This window comes from Hyperoodon ampullatus (genome assembly GCF_949752795.1).
Source record: "Hyperoodon ampullatus genome assembly, chromosome: 14".
Classification (NCBI taxonomy): Eukaryota; Metazoa; Chordata; class Mammalia; order Artiodactyla; family Ziphiidae; genus Hyperoodon; species Hyperoodon ampullatus.
Window position 1 is genome coordinate 18,008,414 of NC_136927.1, and position 21,016 is coordinate 18,029,429.

Below are 21,016 nucleotides of genomic sequence, written 5' to 3' on the forward strand. Positions count from 1 at the left end.
CTCCCTTGAGGTGGAACAGCGCCGACTCAGCCAGCATAAGCTCCTACCCTCCAGACCAGCTCCGACGAGGGCTTGTACAGTAGATCCCCTCCTTGGTAGGTAACCTCCCTATTATTTTAATCACTTAATTGTCTTCATAAACACACTAAGGACAATATAAATAAAAAATTTTAAACCTAAGCATAGTTGTAAAGTAAGGAAACTGAACAGTGCTTTTATTTTTATCACAAGTAGCACTTTAGACACTTTGCAGCAAAGTCTCAATAGAAAAAAACCAGAATGCACAACACCTTTTCCAATTCCATTCACTTTAAGAATTATCTTAGAAACGCTATTTAAGTACTACTATTGTTTGACAGTGCTAGGACACATCACAAAGAAAGGAGAAAACTCCAGAAACCTTTTCATTTTTACCTTTCCCTGATACATTCCATAATTAATGCTCAATCAGCAAACCACTGCAAACTGTTCACGATTCATATACTTGACATTTTAAAGCACTTAAAGAGTTTAGAGGACTTAACAATGTCTTTTCTGACATCCTATCAGAAGAGGTTAACCAGTTGTGTCCTATGAAGTATTACAGGCAGTGAAAGTTAAACCCTCCCAAGTGTTCCCAACCATCAAGTCTGTTACTGATTCCGTGTCCTCCACTTCTTCAGGTTTTGGATCTCAAGTTACCTGCTTGCCAACCATGAGTCTTACAAACACGGCAGTAATGGTCATTACATTAAAAATCTATCTTCACGTACATCCACATTTTAAAAACATCCCCTTGAAGACAGAAAACATTCTATCCCTTGCCTGATCCATCCAAAAGTGAACACAGAACATTTGAGAAGCAGTCCTCTGAAGAAGTAAGTCTGGGCTCTTAGAAGACTCTGGCAAACACGGGTTCCAACGCTATGAACAGCCAAGCTTTTACATGGGTTTAGAAGGATGCCAGGTGCCATGAGAGAAAAAGAGAAATCTGACAATGCTACTAATGAAAACATCTCTAAAGATTACATAAATCCAGATTACCTTTGAGAAGAGAAGAAAAGCAATGAAGGGTAGGCAAAGGGAAGAGCATTCCAAGCACTGGGAGGAAGGCACAGAGATGAGCGGGACACGGAAGGGACCAGCCTGGAGAGCAAGGAGGAGGCGTCCCTGTGGAGCTGTGGGGACTCAGGCACAGAGCAGGGCTCCACCAAATTATGGCAGGAACCAAAGATCGCCGAGGGGTGGCAGTCTTTAAGAAAGATGAGACAACAGATTCAGTGGGAAGGAAGGTGGCATTAAAAAAAAAATCAGCTGGGAGAGCACTACGGTAATCCAGGAGAGAGTACAGAACAGGCTCACTGGGAAAAGCCAGATATGAAAAATAACTGGGAAGAAAAAAATATTCCAGAGCAGTGGTGTAGGTACATGGAGTCGGGTAAAGTGAGAAGCCAAAGCTCCTAAGTCTGGGCATCTGGGGGAACAGGAGGTCGAGGGACAGAACGGAGAGATGGGCAAGGAGGCATGTGAGGGGCGCAGAACAAAGCAGCCAGTGTGGACACAGAGTCCGAGGTGAGACCAAGGGGGTGTGCGTGCATCCACTCCCCCAGATGGACAGAAAATTGTGCTGCTACACCAGGAAGATAACTTTTTTGTAATTTAAAAATCATATACAGGTTTTATATATTTAAATTTGACAAAGAATTATTCTAAAATACTATGCTAAGCAAATTACAATGGTGGAGGAAGAGCAGAATGAGGAAAATTCAGGGAGGCAGCTCAGTTCTGTTCAAAGTTAAACTATTACTATGTTGAACGGTTTATGGAATCAGAATTGGAAAAAAAAATCCTAGGTAACAGCTGGTTGTATTCTCTAAGAAACTTTCTATGAATTTAAGACACTTCAATAACTTCTCAAATATACTTTCTCAATACTACAGATAAGACCTAACACGATGGGAAGAATCTACCTAAAGTCAGTGTGAGGAAACGTCTCAAACATGGAACGCAATACCAGATGCATGCAAACAGAGAAGGGGGAAAATATCAAGGGTCAAAACAGAACTGGCAGCTGACTATGGAGGCTACCTTTTCAGATTTTTTGTTTATAAAGCAAAAAAAAAAAAACACTGGGATACACAAGAAACCCTGAAACAAACACACACAAAACTACAGTAAACTGCATCTCAGCCTCAACATGACCCCTCAGAGAAAACACTGAAAATCACCTCATACGGTAAGAGTTAACACTTCGGTCTTTCACGAATCTCTAGGAAATCAACTCAATTAAGTCAATTTTATTATGAAGTTATATTCAATACATACCTGAATATACAGCTGAATCTGAGATTTCTTTTATAAATTAATAAATCTTGTGAAAATAGTGGATACCAAACAACACCAAAGGCCACTTCAGGCTCAGAAATCACCACTACCATATCATCATACAAACAAAAACTCCCTAGAGGGCTGTGAAGGAAGGCCCTTGAGAACATGCTGAGAAACTGAGGAGCACAGCAAACAGAGAGGACAGGTGGGAGTAACTGGCCTGAAGCTCGGCTGGGAGCCAAAGACCCCAGGAGTTAATACGCAGAGTCCACACCGGCTCTGCCGCAGCCAGACTGTCTGTGGTGGGCACAGCAGCTTGGCTTATGGTTCTGAATCCCACCCTTAACAAAAGAGCCCACAGACAAAGAGCCAGGATAAATTATGTGCAAAGATAAACAAAAATTGTGGGTAGAGATAAATAAAGGCAACTAATTTGGGAAGATTTTCCAAATTCACAATGGTTTTCTTTAAGTAAAAGCCTTTCTAGAATGGCAGTTGCTATCTAAATCCATGAAAGACAGGAAAGTAAACATGCTTATATGTCACAATGAGAAATCTAAGTAAAATCCAAAATATTCCCTGAGAATGAGAGAAATAATAATGTGTGGGAAAGGAGTATTCAGGAACAGCTTTTACAAAATCCTTGAATTACTGGAATATTTGCCCTACTCTCATCTAAAGACTGAACAAAAACATAAACCCTGCTATCAAGATTAGTAACTACAGGGCTTCCCTGGTGGTGCAGTGGTTGGGAGTCCGCCTGCCGATGCAGGAGACACGGGTTCGTGCCCTGGTCCGGGAAGATCCTACATGCCGCGGAGCGGCTGGGCCCGTGAGCCATGGCCGCTGAGCCTGCGCGTCCGGAGCCTGTGCTCCGCAACGGGAGAGGCCACAACAGTGAGAGGCCCGCGTACCACACACACACACAAAAAAAAGATTAGTAACTACATACAACAGTTACATAAGTGAGTAGTAAGTTTGTTGATTTTTATCTAAATAGCTATATTATATTTTACATATTTAGTAGAAAATGCTGTCACCATTGAAGAAATGAAGTATAAGTTTTCCAGATAGCAGAAATTAGCCCCTTAAGTTTATAATTGTTGATAAAAAAAATCCCACAAATTCGTTCTATCTCATCTTAACCAAAATAAAGTATATTAACAGTTTTGTTTTTAAACTCAGCAGGGCCACGACTATAAATGTAATACACAGTCTTACAATACGGTGAAGCTGTGTGGGCCTCTGGGGTGAAGAGGTCTGTTTGCACATACACAGCAAACTACTCCTGGAAACTCCTACTTTCTACCTCCCACTTTTCTAATCCAAGAAGAATTAGAGGTTGTTAGGGGAAACCAGAAAGCAGAGAAGCAAGCTTGTTAAATCAGTAACCTTAACAATATACGTAATTTAAAGTCAAGAGGCTCTACTAGGAGGTCTGCAACACAGGGACTCTCCAATCTCAAAGCACTGCTGGAATAACAGCTACCATTTCCCGGTGAACCAGTCTTCTTAAACTTATGTGCAAGTTGAGAGCTGCATTCTGGGCAAATGTCAGCAGTTTGGGGAAACTTACCTGATCGCAGCATTCTGTGTCAGATCCCTTAACATGGGAACAGGAGAACATACTATTCTAAAAAGAAACAAGAGAAGAACCATCTATTTGTGAATGGTAACCTTTTGGATAAGTGGAAGCAAGATGTTGCTATGTTTCTGAGGAATCATTAAAATGCACCAGCAAAACAACATAATTGTATATATCTTTAGAAAAGGGCCTTGTCTTCCTTGCTTGTAATCTCACTAACAGAAAACAATTATGGGCAAAGGGCTTTTATCAAAATTTGTAAAGAATACCTACAAACCAAAAAGGGGGAGGTGGGGGGACAGATAACTTAACAGAAAAACAGAACAGGTGTTTCATAAATGAGCAAAAACAAATAGTTAAGAGGTATACCATACGGCATTCAATTTCATTAGTAATCAGAGAAATACAACTGTCAACCACAAGGTCCCAACAAGCATCCACCAAATTGACAAAAATTAAGGTCGTGACAATCCCAAGAGTTTACAAGAACATAGAGCAATAGGATCTCTCACAAACTGACGCAGATTATAAAACAGTGTAATCACTTTGGAAATTATTATCTGATATTATTATCTGATATTATCTAGAAAAGATGAAGATACACATATTTTATGACCCACAATTCTATTCCTGGATCTATATACCCTCGAGCAGCAGTTCTCAAACTCTGATCTCAGAGCCCCTTTACACTCTTAACAATTGAGGACCCCAAAGAACTTCTGTTCATGTTGGTTATATCTGTCAATATTTACCTATTAAAAATTAAAACTAAGACATTTTTTAAACACTAATTTAAAGATAATACTAATAAACCTATTATTGAAAACTTAATAAGACAATTTAGTAATAAACCTACCATTAATTTATATAACATTTTAATGAAAAAACTACTATATTTTACAAAGCAAAACAAAAACAAATGAGATGAATGTTACTGTTTTAACTTTCTTTAATACATGGCTTAGTATCTATCTTAATAGCTGGATTCTGTTATCCGCTTCTGATTCAATCTCTTGAGATATCACACTACATTTAGCCTCTGGAAAACTCCACCATACACTCAAGGGAGGAAAAGAGTGAGAAAGGCAAACAGCATCATAACACCTTAGTATTATTATGAAAATAGTTTTGACCTTGCGGATTGCCCCAAGAGCTGGGCTTTGACCCCAAGTCTTTTTTTAGTCCAGGGGTATTCTGTTGTTGTTTTGTTTTCTCACTACTTTCTCATTATTACTAGAAAATGAAACATTTAGGCAACAAAGTAAAAATGCTAACTATACATCCTCCCAATCGCTTCAATTATATACAATGAATGCTTACTGATCTGGAAGAATGGCTTCTTCATCCAAAGAAAACTTTCCTTGAATCCCATGACATAGTTCAGGTGGTACATCCACTGACTGTGGAAAAACACAGCCCTGATTATACACCCGAAAGAATGGAAAGCAGGGACTAAAACATATGCTTGTTCGCCAACGTTCACAGGAGTAACATTCCTAACAGCTAAAAGGTGGAAACCACTGAAGTTCCCATCAACAGATGAGTGGATAAACAAAATGTAGTGTATACACACAATGGACTATTATTCAACCATAAAAGAAAGGAAATTCTGACACAAGATGGCTGAACCTTGAAAAATTATGCTAAGCGAAGTGAGCCAGACACAAGAGGACAAATACTACTGTATGATGCGACTTAGTGAGGTATCAAGATTAGACAAATTCACAGAGTCAGAAAGAAGAAGAGAGGTTACCAGAGGCTGGGAGGAGGGGAGGATGGAGAGGCAGTGTTCAATGTTGTTTAATGGGTACAGAGTTTCTGACTGGGAAGACAAAGAAGTTCTGGAAACGGACAGTTGGTGGTAGTTGCACAACTTTGTAGATGGTCTTAATGCCACAGAATTATACACTTAAAAATGCTTAAAATGGTAAATCATGTTTATATTTTACCAAATTTAAAAAGGTATTCCTGATTAATTAACTAGGTATTCCTGATTAATTAACCAAATAAATATACTGTTTAAAAACACTTCATGTTGGAAGGGAGACCGTACCTCTGTGGAACCTGTCTTGTACAGCTCTAAAAGGAAGTCATTCAGTGGGTGATGTTTCCCCACAAATAAGACATCGCCTCCAAGACTGTTTCTTCTAGCTGGGGGGAAAGTAGGAAAAGGATAAAGATCAAACAATTATATCTGCAAGAGCAATTTTTATGACAACAAAATTAAAAGATGCATCGAAATTTTAAGAACTTAAACTTTGTGAAAAATAATTTAACAATAATAGGTCTAAATAGGTGACATGTCTCTGCAGAAGAAAAAAAAACTTTGACGATAAGGTTTCAAAAATCAATGACTATCAAAAAAAATTACTAAAATATACCTGAATTATTATGGGATTGCAAGATAAGGGTCAGAGTTTTCTTATTTATACAGAACTCAATTTCTTATTATAAGAAATAAACATTCCCTGAGGAAACACAAATTGTATCACCTGAGAACAAAAATTATCCTAAGGATGGTTGATGGAGATATTATTCCTATACGTTTGTTACACTGGTATTAAATAAATTTTCCAATTGACCCCAGCCTTGCAATTTCCCAATATTTTAACTGTCAGTATTAATGACAAAATCCCACTTTTTGTGAAAAATAACATTTCAAGTTAACACTCTGAGAGCAAATGCTTTTGACTCAACCTTCAAGCAAAGTTATTGTTATTTGGTGGGTAGGGGAGGAGGAAGAGAAGAAGGGAGATGGAGGAAATCTAATACTTATAACTTAAAAGTTTCATTTAATTACTATTCAATTTACAGATAATAAATTTTAAGAAACAAATTTAACATTTGTTACAAAGAAGTAAAATCAATGATTTATGCCCCCTTTGTGAAAAATTCACAAATGAAAAAAAAAGGTCTAATTTTATAAGGAAACGTGAAGTCTGTGTCCCACAGACTCACTGCTGCCTGAGTGGGGCGTTGGCCTTACTCTCTTCCGGGGTGAGGTCCGGGTACACCTCTTCCAGGGCAGCTCGCAGTCTTCGCTCATCCACGAACGGCAACAGAGCCACACCTGGGGACATAAACGCACACCAACCGCCCAGCTATTAGGGTCACCTAAATTCCAACTGGTCCAAATGAACATTTCTAGTAGAATACCCCTGCTAATATAAAAACATTTGGGAACTGAACTCTAATCTTTAGCCAAAATTCAAATGTAGAAGAAAAAATTCCAAATTTCCCACCCTTAAAATGGCTCATATGGAAAACCATGTTTGATCTTAACTCTGTGATAATAAAATTTTTAAATTAAATGAACAAGTGGCCACCTAGACACCAGCCTCTCTCTCTGTTCTCGCCCTCCTTACTAGATGCCCTCAGGCAAACCAGTCAATCTCCCAAAGGCTTGAGTTCATCCTTTCATCTTTTTAGGACCTTGGTTTCTTCTTTTGTACAGAGATCATTCAACAAAAATACTCAGAAGTTCTGTTTAACTAGAATACTTGAAATGACTCTTGCAGCTCTAAAATTGCATAATATTCTTTTATATTTTAAGACCTAATAATTAACTTATACACACAAAACTTTTAGACACTTGTTTGCTTAAATTAACTTTGGGGGGGGTGGAATAGATGATTATTTTCAGGCTGAAAATTGTCCCCTGGAGTGTGCTAGAATTGAGATCATTGCTTTATCTGGATGCATGTGCATAATCTTCAAAGAAACACACCAGTAATACAATATCTATTACTAGAAATATATACGAAGTTATTGAAGCATAATAAGTGCTGCTGTATATAGTAAAAATAGTATTTTGGCCAAACAAAAATTTTAAGATAAATAGCAAAGAGAAATGTTAAATAAAGCTAAATAATTTTGAAACTACTGCCACTCAAAACTGCTGTATTTGTGATTTTTTCCCTTTAAAATGAGAAATGAAAGGTTTCCAAAGTTGTCATTAATTATTTAGCTACCATATTTTCAAAGTTAGGAAACGTCTTCAATTGTACTACAAGTAAGGAGAATACCTAGTTAAGGAGAATACTAACTTCTAGTGTGAATTTTATGGGGCCTAAAAAGCTGGTAAACACTTAGATGGAAAAAACCTAGAAAGTTGTTCAAGTGGTAATTAGTCATTCATTTAACAAAAGTTATAACATGCAAAACTACAACATTATCTAGCTTTCGTTTTCTACCTACTAGATTTAGGATCTAAACAAATTATCAGAAAGACTTTCCTACAATATCAACTCCAGAAGCTAATTCCAAACAGTAAGCAACTTGCAGTGATAATGACAGCCATATGGTTAACAAGTAAAGAACGAGCCCTACTGGCCAAGGGAGGAAGGAACGCCTTACACCCAGGTGTGACAGTGGTAGTGCTTGAGAATGAGTTGATAGTAAAAATGACAGTAGCAGCAGCTACTTTTTTCTGAGCACCTATTTCCTATGTTACATGCTTTGGTTTATTTAAACCTCTCAACAGCCCAGAGGCAGCCCAAATGGTGGTAATATTTAGTTAAACACAGTGGTCAGTCAGACTCTCTGGGTTCAGATCTTAGTTCTGACACTGTGTGACTCTGATCAAATTACTTAAATTCTCTGTTCATATATAAAATACATAGCATTCGAAATATCTATGCTAAATTATTATATATAATAATTGTAAGTACACATGGTCAATAAATGTTGGAAAAATACCCAGATACATTTTATCACCTATCATTTTAAGATGTACTCAACTTAGGCAAGAACTTAACTAAGAATTATCATTACTTTCCATACAATTTAAAGATATGTATGGAGAAAAAACTACATCTCCTAACAGTAGTAAATTTTACCTCAAGAAAGGTATGTTCTTGCTACTGAGTCTAATAAATGAAAATATTTATATAAAATATAAAAATATTAAAGATCTGAGTTTAAACCCATGCTAAAATTCATCTGGAATCTTAAGAGACCCCAGACAGCCAAAACAATCTTTAAAAAGAAAAATAAAGTTGGAGGACTCACATCTCCTGATTTCAAAACTGACTACAAAGCTACAGTAATTAAAACAGTATGGTGCTGGCATAAGACAGACATTCTGACCAATGGAATAAACAGCCCAGAAATAAGCCATCATATGCAGTCAAATGATTATCAACAAGGGTGCCAAGACCACTCAGTGGGGAAAGGGCAGTCTCTCCAACAACCGGTGGTGGGAAAATGGATATCCACATGCAAAAGAATGAAGTTGGACCCTTACATTACACCATATACAAAAATTAACTCAAAATGGCTGAATGTCCTAAATGTAAGAGCCAGAACTATAAAACTCTTAGAAGAAAATATAGGGAGCAAGCTTCATGACACTGGATTTGGCAGTGATTTCTTAGACACCAAAAGCAAAGGCAACAACAACAAAATAGTCCAACAAAAACTGGACTTCATCAAAATTAATAATATATAAAGTACACCTATAATAAAACAACAAAAACTCAATTCAAAAATGGGCAGAGGACCTGAAAAGACAATTTTCCAAAACAAGATACACAAATAGCTAATAAGCACATGAAAAAAACGATCAACATAATTAATCATTAGGGAAATGAAAAATCAAAACCACAGTGAGATACCACTTCACACCCATCCAGATGGCTATTATCAAAAAACGAAATAAATATTGGCAAGGGTGTGGAGAAACTAACTGATGTGCACTGCCTTACTTTTCCTTGGACAATTTATACTACAATGATAGTCAGCAAGTCATCTGCATGTTTATATATTTACTTATTCATTTAACAAACACTTACATAAATAACTTTACTTATTTTTACTTTACTACTTCCTGTTCTCCTATGCCTCCTCTCCCTCTATGTTACTCCTCTACAAAGCATCTTCAAAAACAACCTAAGACCCCAATCTTTTTACCTATAACACAATATGCCCACAGAGTACAACACTTGCACAGCCCCAATCAACGGGTTGCATTTCCCACTATCATTCTGTTAAAGTAATATGAAATTCCTGTTACTACATAAATCAAAAGTCAACTCTAAAATCTCATAAAATAATTATTTCAATTGGAAAATTATTATTTATTCCCCTTTTCCTCCACAGTTCTCCTTGAGTTATTTTACTGGTCTCTGTGCCCCAGAGAATAATCAGGGAAAAAGAATGAAAGCATGGTATTACCAAACATGCTTATCATTCTAGAAAAATATATGGTGGAAGAAGAGGTTAAAATGATTTGCTGAAAGGGACTCTGGTGTGAAACAACAATTGGCTTACTGTGTGAGAGGCCTTCTTGTATTTTACTGTCATCACACATTTTTTGAGTGGGAAATATCACCTTACATTTAGTACTAATTTTTATTGCCATTCTTTCTACAAAATCTGTGAACAGAATGGAATGAGAAAATAATATACAGATAAATAAGAAATAAACTTTAAGTATGATTAATGTTAAGTATGTAAACTAAATTTCTAATACATTTTTCAAAAGTTTCCACAGAGTGTAAGTAAATCTCCACATGGACACTCTCATGTTTCTACATTGCTCAGCAACCTCACAAGGCGTCAGCGACTGAAAGGAGCAAGTCCCAAGTCCCATTAATTAATCACAAAGGAGATAAAAAATATGATTAATGTATTTCAACCCATTTGTTTACCATAGTGTGACTATTAAAATATCAATCATTGCTAATCCCAGTTTGGATGGCAAAATATAGAAATTCTTTCATCCCATAAATCATGTTTGTGCACAGTTTTACCAAGAGAAAATTATTTTAACGAAAAGGAATAATGTCTAAATTTTACCTTGCCATGCATACTTCTTCCCATTCAAATCAACAGCAAAGTCTTCCGGGTAGAAGTCAATTATACTAGAATCCTATACCAGGAAGACAAGTAAAGATTCAAAAAGTGAAGTCACATATTTCTGTTACAAAGAGTTTGATATAACATTTGATCACGTTATCATGCCTGATAAGAAAATGAGCATCCTTTCCTTTTAAAAATGGTATTCCTTGGGCTTCCCTGGTGGCGCAGTGGTTGAGAGTCCGCCTGCCGATGCAGGGGACACGGGTTTGTGCCCCGGTCCAGGAAGATCCCACATGCCGCGGAGCGGCTGGCCCGTGAGCCATGGCCGCTGAGCCTGTGCGTCCGGAGCCTGTGCTCCGCAATGGGACAGGCCACAACAGTGAAAGGCCCGCGTACCACACACACACACACAAAAAAGTATTCTTTAAATTGCAGGTCTAGTGAAACAAAATGAACTATTACATACATTTTTTAAAATAAATTTATTTATTTTTGGCTGTGTTGGGTCTTCGTTGCTGCACACGGGCTTTCTCTAGTTGCGGCGAGCAGGGGCTACTCTTCTTTGCGGTGCACGGTCTTCTCACTGTGGTGGCTCCTCTTGTTGTGGAGCACGGGCTCTAGAGCGCAGGCTCGGTAGTTGTGGCGCACAGGCTTCGTTGCTCCGTGGCATGTGGGGTCTTCCCGGACCAGGGCTCAAACCCATGTCCGCTGCATTGGCAGGCGGATTCTTAACCACTGTGCCACCAGGGAAGCCCCAACAATTATATTTTAAAAGATGAAAAAAAAGGCATTATTATAGAGGAATTTTAAAGCAGACAGCTGTGGACCCAGCGTAGAGTGAAAAGCTTACTGACAACCCCACCTCCCAGCTGGGTCCCACTCCTCGCCCACAAAACCAGCTGGGAGGGGATTTCAAGCGGGCCAGCCTTAGCTCTAGCAGCCACCACACAGGCTGGAACAGCCAAAAATAATGGCTTACATACAGGTAGGCTGAGAATAAAAAAACTGTTCTAAGAATTTCTCCCAAACACACGATTTTTTTTTTTTTTACTAAGTTGGGTCCTGATGGCCAAGGAAAGCAGAAAAAAAACAAAGTGGTGAAAAATACACGGAACTCAAATACTTCTACCTTTTTTTCTGCACTTCGCTCTCTTAACTATGAGACGCAAGACGAATTGTGGCTAATGCTGGTAAAATGTACGACAAAAACCCAGTTACCAACACACTCAAAATACTAAAAGACTCACGGGATCACTCATGAGCTTCCGCCATGATGGAGGTAGAAAGTTACCACTTGCAGCTGGAAAAACCCCCATAAGTTGTTCCAGTGGTTTAAACTGTAAAAAAGAAAAAAAAAAAAAAACTTTAACATACAACACACAATTTTTATCTAAGCCAAAATTCTGTAAATTTTATGGCTCTAAATAGTTAAGCTTACCGGTTTCGTACCCTTCTCAAAATCAGAAGCCATATCTGCAATACCTTCAAAGTCTGAAGCGAACGGTGCATAATGGAATGGATAATACCACTTCCAGGACGCACAACCCTGGAATCATTAAAAATAGCAAACCCAAAAATCTATGTTAATGATATACACAGAAAAAAACAAATAAAAATTAGACTATTAACCTATATATTCTATTTATAAAACACGACTTCTAGTTTATATTCCATGCATTAAGTTTTTCCATGAGTCCTAAGTTATTCTGATTAAATCTGAACTTTTTACTTCATATCAATGGCCCCTTGATTTAAATAATACTGCAAAACACCTTTAATAATCAGTAGTTAATACCAAACTTTATATTCACAAACACAATTTGGTGACGATTTTTATTCTTATAATGTGTTTGGTGGCATTTCTTTCAACTCTAGAGCTGCCATCATCAAATAAAATGAAGAGCAGTTGCAGCTGACACTTACTGAGCCTACAGGTGAGGAAGGGACATCACTGTGACTGAGAGTAAAACAGGCAAAAGCTTCATCTTACTATTCCCTATATTTTCAGGGAAAACTTTCTCTTTATTATAAAAATATTTCAGTAAGCCCATCAAAACGGAAACAAGTTATACGCATAGAAAAAAGAAGTCTTCTGATATATGTTTTGACTCTGTGCCTGGTGAATTAAAATCTTGGTAGGAGTAAAACATGAAATTAAAATATTTTATAGTTGATACTCAGCACATTAAATTACTTTCTACTTACTAATTTCAGATCACACCAAACTGAACTTGCTTCACTCTCCGAGCCCAAAACCAGATATTAGCTATCTGTGTTACAATCCCCATGTCTACCTAACCTCTCATCAATCTGACATCCCAATTATCAAAGGCTTTAAGTCAGATACAGATGACTCCAATTAGAAAGCACTTCAAGTAACATCACTACCTTATATGGAGGAAATGGTATCATTCAAATTCCTTTCAAATTCTTACTAGTATTTTCCAGGCTTTGTCCTTTGTTCAGTCATTTAGTGACTATCTATTAGTTCCTCACTTATTTTTTTATTCCAATTAAAAAAACACTACACTTTAGTCATTTGAAAGACAAAGTATACTCAACCATACTCCCTGGTGTTGAAATCTTTTGACACAACAGAAAAAATAGCTTTGTTTATATATTAACACCTAAGGAGCTTTAGAAACAAATATTATTCAAAGTAATGAATTTCTAAATAGTAAGCTTAAAGAAAAGTCTAGGTTTAATCTCAGAATACAGCTCAATAATACACATTATTATAGAAATTATGATCCTAAAATGACTAACTAGAGGTTTAGAGGAAAATATTCTCTTTGTACCTGGTAATAATATCGAAGAACCCAGCAGAGTCCTTCAACGTAAGACTGCACAACTTTACGTCGGAATTTCTCATCAGCTGCATCAACATCAAATTTGTTCTTGTAGTACCGCTGTTTCCAACCAGCTTCCCATAACCTACAAACCAGGCAAAGCCAGTGTATGCTGAATTATTATGGTAACTGTCTACCTGTTTATCACCAAATCAATTTATATTTAATGTCCAGGTGAAATGTAACTGAGTTAAACAGTAATGCTAACAAACACGGTTTCATTTAACTATTTCTAAAAAGTCCACTTTCACAGGATTTATTACCAACTTAAAGATAGTTAAACATCAAAAACTCAAACACTGATTCCAGTAAGATCATTATAAAACTACATTTAAAAAAAGAATAATCACTTATGCTAATAAAGTAGATACAGAACACTTGTTCGCTCAAATTTTCATACTGTTTTACATGCTTTTTGATTGCGGAATAATTCTAAAACTACATTTTTTTTTTTTCGGTATGCGGGCCTCTCCTGTTGCGGAGCACAGGCTCCAGACGCACAGGCTCAGCGGCCATGGCTCACGGGCCCAGCCACTCCGCGGCATGTGGGATCTTCCCAGACCGGGGCACGAACCTGTGTCCCCTGCATCGGCAGGTGGACTCTCAACCACTGCGCCACCAGGGAAGCCCACTACATTTTTTTTTTTGATTAACTTTTTGGCTGCATTGGGTCTTCGGTGCTGCGCGCGAGCTTTCTCTAGCTGCGGCACGTGAGCTTCTCATTGCAGTGGCTTCTCTTGTTGCGGAGCACAGGCTCTAGAGCTCGCAGGCTTCAGTAGTTGCGGCACGTGGGCTCAGTAGTTGTGGCTCACGGGCTCTAGAGCGCAGGCTCAGTAGTTGTGGTGCACGGGCTTATTAGCTGCTCCGCGGCATGTGGGATCTTCCCAAACCAGGGATTGAACCCATGTCCCCTGCATTGGCAGGCGGATTCTTAACCACTGCGCCACCACGGAAGTCCCTAAAGCTACACTTTAAAATTTGCTGAAGATATTTTTATATAGTTCAAGTTCCTCAGTTTGTTAAAATATATTTAAACTATACAGAGAAAGTCAATTAAATTACTTTTAAAAAAAGACTTGCATGGGTAACTCTTTTAAAGGTAAAAAGTGATTTATAAAAGAATAATCTAGAAACCAGGCAGAAATTATGCATATACCTAACCTACTCTCCCTATGCTCGGGCCTCTTTGAGCTAAGAGTTGAAGGGAAGGACACGCATGCACATGTGCACACGTATGTATGTATGTATATTCTGGTAAAACTTAGAAGCAGGTCAATTAACTCACTAAGTTATCATTAATCACTGAAAGTACAATGTGAAGAACCACAAAGTACTCATTTCTCATTCTCCAAGAGATTAAAACATTTTCTTGAAGGAACACAAAGAAGCCAAAAAAAAATTTTTTTAATCAGGACAGATCAAGAACATCAAGATGATTCTACAGTAAGGCCATTTTCTACCATGTGCCAGATCTTACAAATTAACTGCAGCCATGTTTCAGAATACAGGTATGCCCTGCTTTTCAAAAGTTCACTTTACACCACTTTGCTTTTACAAAAGACCCCCATTAATACCTGTTTTCTCTAATAGAAAGAAATGCAGAGATTTCACTTTAAAAAAAAAAAAAAAGGGCAGAAAGTGAGAATCTCGTTTAGCACGTTTGTTTTCAGCGTGCACCCCAGGAGCAGGAGTGGCCCCGCCAGCCCCTTCCCCAGGAATCACACTCAGCGTCTTAACATCCGCCGCCAGAGCTGTGAGCTGTGTCTGTGAGCATCTGAGCTTTATCTCCATTTCTTTTGTGCAGCAAGATGTGACCTAAGGTAACTGCTTCTTTACGCCATTTCGGCTCTGAAAGGTTTCATAGGCCCCATCCACTTTCGAATACTGGGGAAAACCCGCACACATTACCAATTTTAATTTCCCGCATACACAAAGGATTCACAGAACATCAATCAGGAGAACTATCCTCTATCCATAATGTGGATTATCACCATTTTACAGAAAATATGAACAAAATAAATGCTAAGAATCCCAAGCATTTCCTGAGAAGCATTTCTACCTTGATTATGCCCAGCACCTGAATTAAATAATAAAGTACTAAATAAATCAAGTTTACTATTAAGCTAGTATTGATCATGATGACCTCAGAGTAAAACAAAAGACATTCTAAGAGGAAATCCATTGTTATAGAAGCAGAGGATAAAAACTCAGGTCAGGTAAATGTTTGATGACCAGTCATCACCGATATTAGAATCTAACATCAAAGGACATTTCTAATCATAAATATAAACACACCACCCACATCCTATATAAGAAGCACGAGATATGGACCACCATTGTTTGCTTAACTTTGAACTATATCACTTGGAGCCCAGGATTCAAACCTAGATTTAAACACAGCAGAGGCTGTTAATCTTATTATATGATGATCTCCAACTTCTGGACAAATTAAAGAATCAAAGTTTCCCATTATAAATGTTAAGTATGGGACTTCCCTGGTGGCACAGTGGTTAAGAATCCGTCTGCCAATGCAGGGGACTCGGGTTCGAGCCCTGGTCCGGAAAGATCCCACATGCCATGGAGCAACTAAGCCCGTGTGCCACAACTGCTGAGCCTGAGCTCTAGAGCCCGCGAGCCACAACTACTGAAGCCCACGGGCCTAGGGCCCGTGCTCTGCAACAAAGAGAAGCCACCGCAATGAGAAGCCTGCACACCACAACTAGAGAAAGCCCATGTGCAGCAACGAAGACCCAATGCAGCCAAAAATAAATAAATTAATTCATTCATTTATTAAAAAAATAAATGTTAAGTATACAGCTACAGGTAAACTTCTCTGTCATGAAATATAACTATGCATATACAAGCCTGTGGTTTTTAAAAATATACATATTTATTTCTTAACCAAGTAAGTTCTACATATTTCATCTTGAGGAAGAAACTTTTCAACTAAGAAGATTAAAGCAAACCATATCAAGTATCCAAGTGTAACTGAACTTTCTGGGTTAAGCAGCTTGAAAATGTAATCTCCACACAGTGACCTTCAGATCACACAGTCAGAGCTAAACACCTCATGCCTAGCCCATCTAGCGCCTGCTCTCAGAGGGAAAAGTGGCTTGGAGGACGAAAACCTGCATACTAATCTAGATACTTAGGTTTAACAGCTATAGCTTACACATCTCACTGGAATTTACTGACTATTCTAACCCTCCACATTAATTACTGGTGGATAAAAAGATCACAGGCAAGCATCTGAAGGTACTGCTGCTCTGAGCTAATAGCATTAATTAGACCGCCTCTATTTCAGCAATTTGCTAACAAAGTGCTACCAAAAAATGGCTTTACCTGACGTTATCCTCTGGCTCAGGTTCACTGTCACTGTCTTCCGCTTTTCGCTTAATTCCTCCTCTCGGAGATGGGGAGCCATCAGAAGTGAAACTCGCATTAGGAGACACTGAAGGACTCTGCAGACAATTATGACAGTAGAGAGGAAGGACTTAATTATTCATTTCACATAAGAAGTTACATCCAACTGCTACTACCACCATGCTTCACGGTAATACAGTTTTTAAGGCTGTTAAATAGATATTGGTAAACATATTTAGAAAGCACAAAGACTGATCTTGGCCTATTGCACTTCCCCAAAAAAGAGTAATATGGTACCAAGCTTCCTATGCTTAAACTCAAAAGAATCTGAACATTCTTAGAGTAAAAACTGCTTCAGAAGAAAAAAGAAAATTTTAATTTTATAAATTTTAAAAATTAACTTAAATATTTATTTTCTTTGGTGATTCGCTGATCTTATGAATTCACGATAACTTTCCACCAATCAAACAGTAAAGGGGGAAAAAGATAAATAAATAAATTAGTAATACATAAAATAGTCAAGCTGGTGAAAATGAAGTTAAATGGTATGTGTTCAACCTAGTATAACCACTCCGGAAAGCAACAGTTTAGTAATAAGACTCTGCCAGATAACTGTTAAATTATTTTACAAACACTATTTTAAAATTCAATGTACAAATAAAAATCTATTGGTCATCTTAGAAAAATGCACATCTTATTAGTATTTCAAAGACTTGGATACCACTTTAAATCCAGTATTATCTCTTCCCTTTGTACTTAACTCAATGAAGATAGGCACACCCTACAGTATTTTAATTTTAACTATAAAATTAAAGTCTTCTGCAACTTTAGTTTTATGTTAAATGACCAAAAACATAAGTGGCAAAAAAGGTTTTCATAGTAAAAGTTTTGTTCTATTATTCACAATGTATTAGATATTTTGAGTAAACTGAATTTTTTAAATTGAGAGCTCAGGAGGCTATTTTGTTGATACTATAATTAGCATAAAGGTAGTTCATACCACAGGCTAAGAAAGTTTGTTACAACAAAGTAAAATTATATTTCACATAGAGCTGATAACACTTTCCTTTTAAAAATGTATAGTATCAATTTTACTCATGATACTGTATGGCCAATACTGTCCAAAACCCCTCACAAAACCTAGTAAAAAAAATAAATCCAGGAAGGCACTGTTGCACTGGGAAAATGAGACAGGTATTTTCAGTCAGACAGACCTGAGTTTGAAATACCAAACTAGCCTTTCTCGGTGTATGGCCTTGGGCAATTTATTTAACCTGTCAGCCTCAACTTGAAATGGGGATGCTACTGTTCTCTATCTTCACAGATTACTGCAGGGATTAAACGAAACACCACATGTGAAAGATCAATAGCACACCTGACTCACTAAGTCACCACTTTCATTTTTAAACCCCACGCTAATCCATTTGGATTAAATTATGAGAGGAAGTTGGGTAAAAAGCAAACTTTCCCAAATTGACAAAATATAATTTCCATCTTTAGATAACAAAAATAACAGACCCTCAAGGAAAACACGAAAGACGGGTGTCTGCTCTTTAATGCTAAACCCCCCCACTGCTCTTTTCTCTTCTCCCTCTACGGACAAAAGGATTCCTTCCTAAACATACCAGATTCATAACAAGTCATAAAATTTTTTTTTAAAAAGCTGTTTTGTAATCATATTCTGTTAACTGAGAATGGCTGCAGATACAATGAAACCATACTTCAGAATGCAAAAATTAAAAACACGTATTTATGAAGAAACAGAAACCGTCTGATAAAACACTGACAATGTTGACCGTCAGCAGACATTGGTCAAGTACTGCAGAGTAACATGCCCAAACAGCTCAAAAAATCAATAAACAAAAACACACCAAAAGAGCAAAAATCCATAACTTTAAAGGCCATCTTTAAATGAACTGGTAATATGGCTTCATGATTACTTTAACTTCAGAACATTCCAGATGAAAATCCCACTTTGCAAAGACTCCAAAAGAAATAAATATGTCAAGAGGAATTAATACAGGATCAAATAAGCAACGTAAACACCAACCTCCCCACTCTCACTCCCATGGGAGACGTTACTAATCAACAGTGGTTCTGGTTCTGTGGAGCCTGACTGTAATATTGCAATCCGTCTCAGGGCAATCACAGGTGACAAAGTTTAAACCTACTGCCTCCCTGACATTAAGAAAAAAGCACTGTATCGTATCATCAATATGGTGTTTGAGAATGCCAGTCACTTTCAGTTCCACTCTGTGGGGACTGTAGTCACTATGATCTTAAATGATGGACATCAGCTTTTTCTGTTCTACTCAAGTGACTCACTGCAATCCCTTTCACTGACCCTCCACATCTCACTCTGTATAAGAAAAAAAAAATCAAAAAGGATACATGTACATGTATACATCTGGCCAAAACGTTTGTTGGTCTTTTTCCATTAAGATGGCTCTAGTAGCACTTAGCTGTCTTTAACTTCATTTGAAACAATTTTCTTTTCTTTTTTTTGGCTATGTTGGGTCTTTGTTGCTGCACGCAGCTTTCTCTAGTTGAGGTGAGTGGGGGCTACTCTTCTTTGCGGTGCATGGGCTTCTCATTGCAGTGGCTTCTCTTGTTGCGGAGCAAAGGCTCCAGGCACGTGGGCTTCAGTAATTGCAGCATGCGGGCCCCAGAGCGTGTGGTCTTCAATAGTTGTGGCATGTGAGCTCAGTAGTTGCACCTTGTGGGCTCTAGAGTGTGGGATCAGTAGTTGTGGCGCACAGGCTTAGGTGCCCCGCAGCATGTGGCATCTTCCTGGACCAGGGATCGAACCCATGTCCCCTGCACTGGCAAGCAGATTCTTAACCACTGGACCACCAGGGAAGTCCGAAACAATTTTCTTAGACTGTATTGTGACAGCTGTCACATCAGTGTGCATTTTAAAAAAAACATCAAGATCGGAGAATTTTTGTGTAGCCATTTTAATATTGAAGATGGAAGAAAAAAGGCAACATTTTGGGCATATTCCGTTTTATTATTTCAAGAAAGGTAAAAACTGAAACGCAAAAAAAGATGTGTGCAGTGTATGGAGAAGGTGCCGTGACTGATCGAATGTGTCAAAAGTGGTTTGCGAAATTTCATGCTGGAGATTTCTCACTGGATGATGCTCCACAGTCGGGTAGACCAGTTGAAGATGTTAGCAATCAAATCGAGACATTAACTGAGAACAATCAATGTTATACCACACGGGAGATAGCCGACATACTCAAAATATCCAAATCAAGCGTTGAAAATCATTTGCACCAGCTTGGTTATGTGAATTTCTTTGATGTTTGGGTTCCACATAAATTAAGTGAAAAAAATCTTCTTGACTGTATTTCCACATGTGATTCTCTACTGAAACGTGAGGAAAACGTTCCGTTTTTAAAACAAATCGTGATGGGTGATGAAAAGTGGACACTGTACAATAACGTGGAACAGAAGAGACTGTGGCGCAAGTGAAATGAACCACCACCAACCACACCAAAGGCCAGTCTTCATCCAAAGAAGGTGATGTTGTGTATGTGGTGGGATTGGAAGGGAGTCCTCTATTATGAGCTCCTTCCGGAAAATCAAACGATTAATTCCAACATATACTGGTCCCAATTAGACCAAATGAAAGCAGCACTCGACGAAAAGTGTCTGGAAAACAGACAGAAAACGCATAATCTTCCATCAGGATAATGCAAGGCCGCATGTTTCTTTGATGACCAGGCAAAAACTGTTACAACTTGGCTGGGAAGTACTGAGTCATCCGCTCTCTTCACCAGACATTGCACCTGTGGATTTCCATTTATTTTGGTCTTTACAAAATTCTCTTAATGGAAAAAATTTCAATTCCCCAGAAGGCTGTAAAAGGCACCTGGAACAGTTCTTTGCTCAAAAAGATAAAAAGTTTTGGGAAGATGGAATTATAAAGTTGCCTGAAAAATGGCAGAAGGTAGTGGAACAAAAGGGTGAATACGTTGCTCAATAAAGTTCTTGGTGAAAATTAAAAATGTGCTTTTATTTTTACTTAAAAACCAAAGGAACTTTTTGGCCAACTATATATAAGTGAATCATTTTGCTCTACACCTGAAACTAACAGAACATTGGT

General features: G+C 37.9%; 1 protein-coding gene across 2 annotated transcripts in view; it reads right to left on the reverse strand.

The window, feature by feature from the left end:
* XRN2 (5'-3' exoribonuclease 2) overlaps window positions 1-21,016 on the reverse strand; it is a gene marked incomplete at its 5' end in the record, with an annotated part of 78,550 nt that overhangs the window by 24,760 nt on the left and 32,774 nt on the right. For both annotated transcript variants that reach the window (XM_079719774.1, XM_079719775.1), the window contains 9 exons: window positions 3,884-3,940; window positions 5,213-5,292; window positions 5,946-6,043; window positions 6,879-6,962; window positions 10,691-10,763; window positions 11,941-12,030; window positions 12,132-12,239; window positions 13,492-13,627; window positions 16,885-17,003. In XM_079719774.1, coding sequence (XP_079575900.1) covers window positions 3,884-3,940; window positions 5,213-5,292; window positions 5,946-6,043; window positions 6,879-6,962; window positions 10,691-10,763; window positions 11,941-12,030; window positions 12,132-12,239; window positions 13,492-13,627; window positions 16,885-17,003 — 845 coding nt within the window. The remainder of the gene's footprint in view (window positions 1-3,883; window positions 3,941-5,212; window positions 5,293-5,945; window positions 6,044-6,878; window positions 6,963-10,690; window positions 10,764-11,940; window positions 12,031-12,131; window positions 12,240-13,491; window positions 13,628-16,884; window positions 17,004-21,016) is intronic.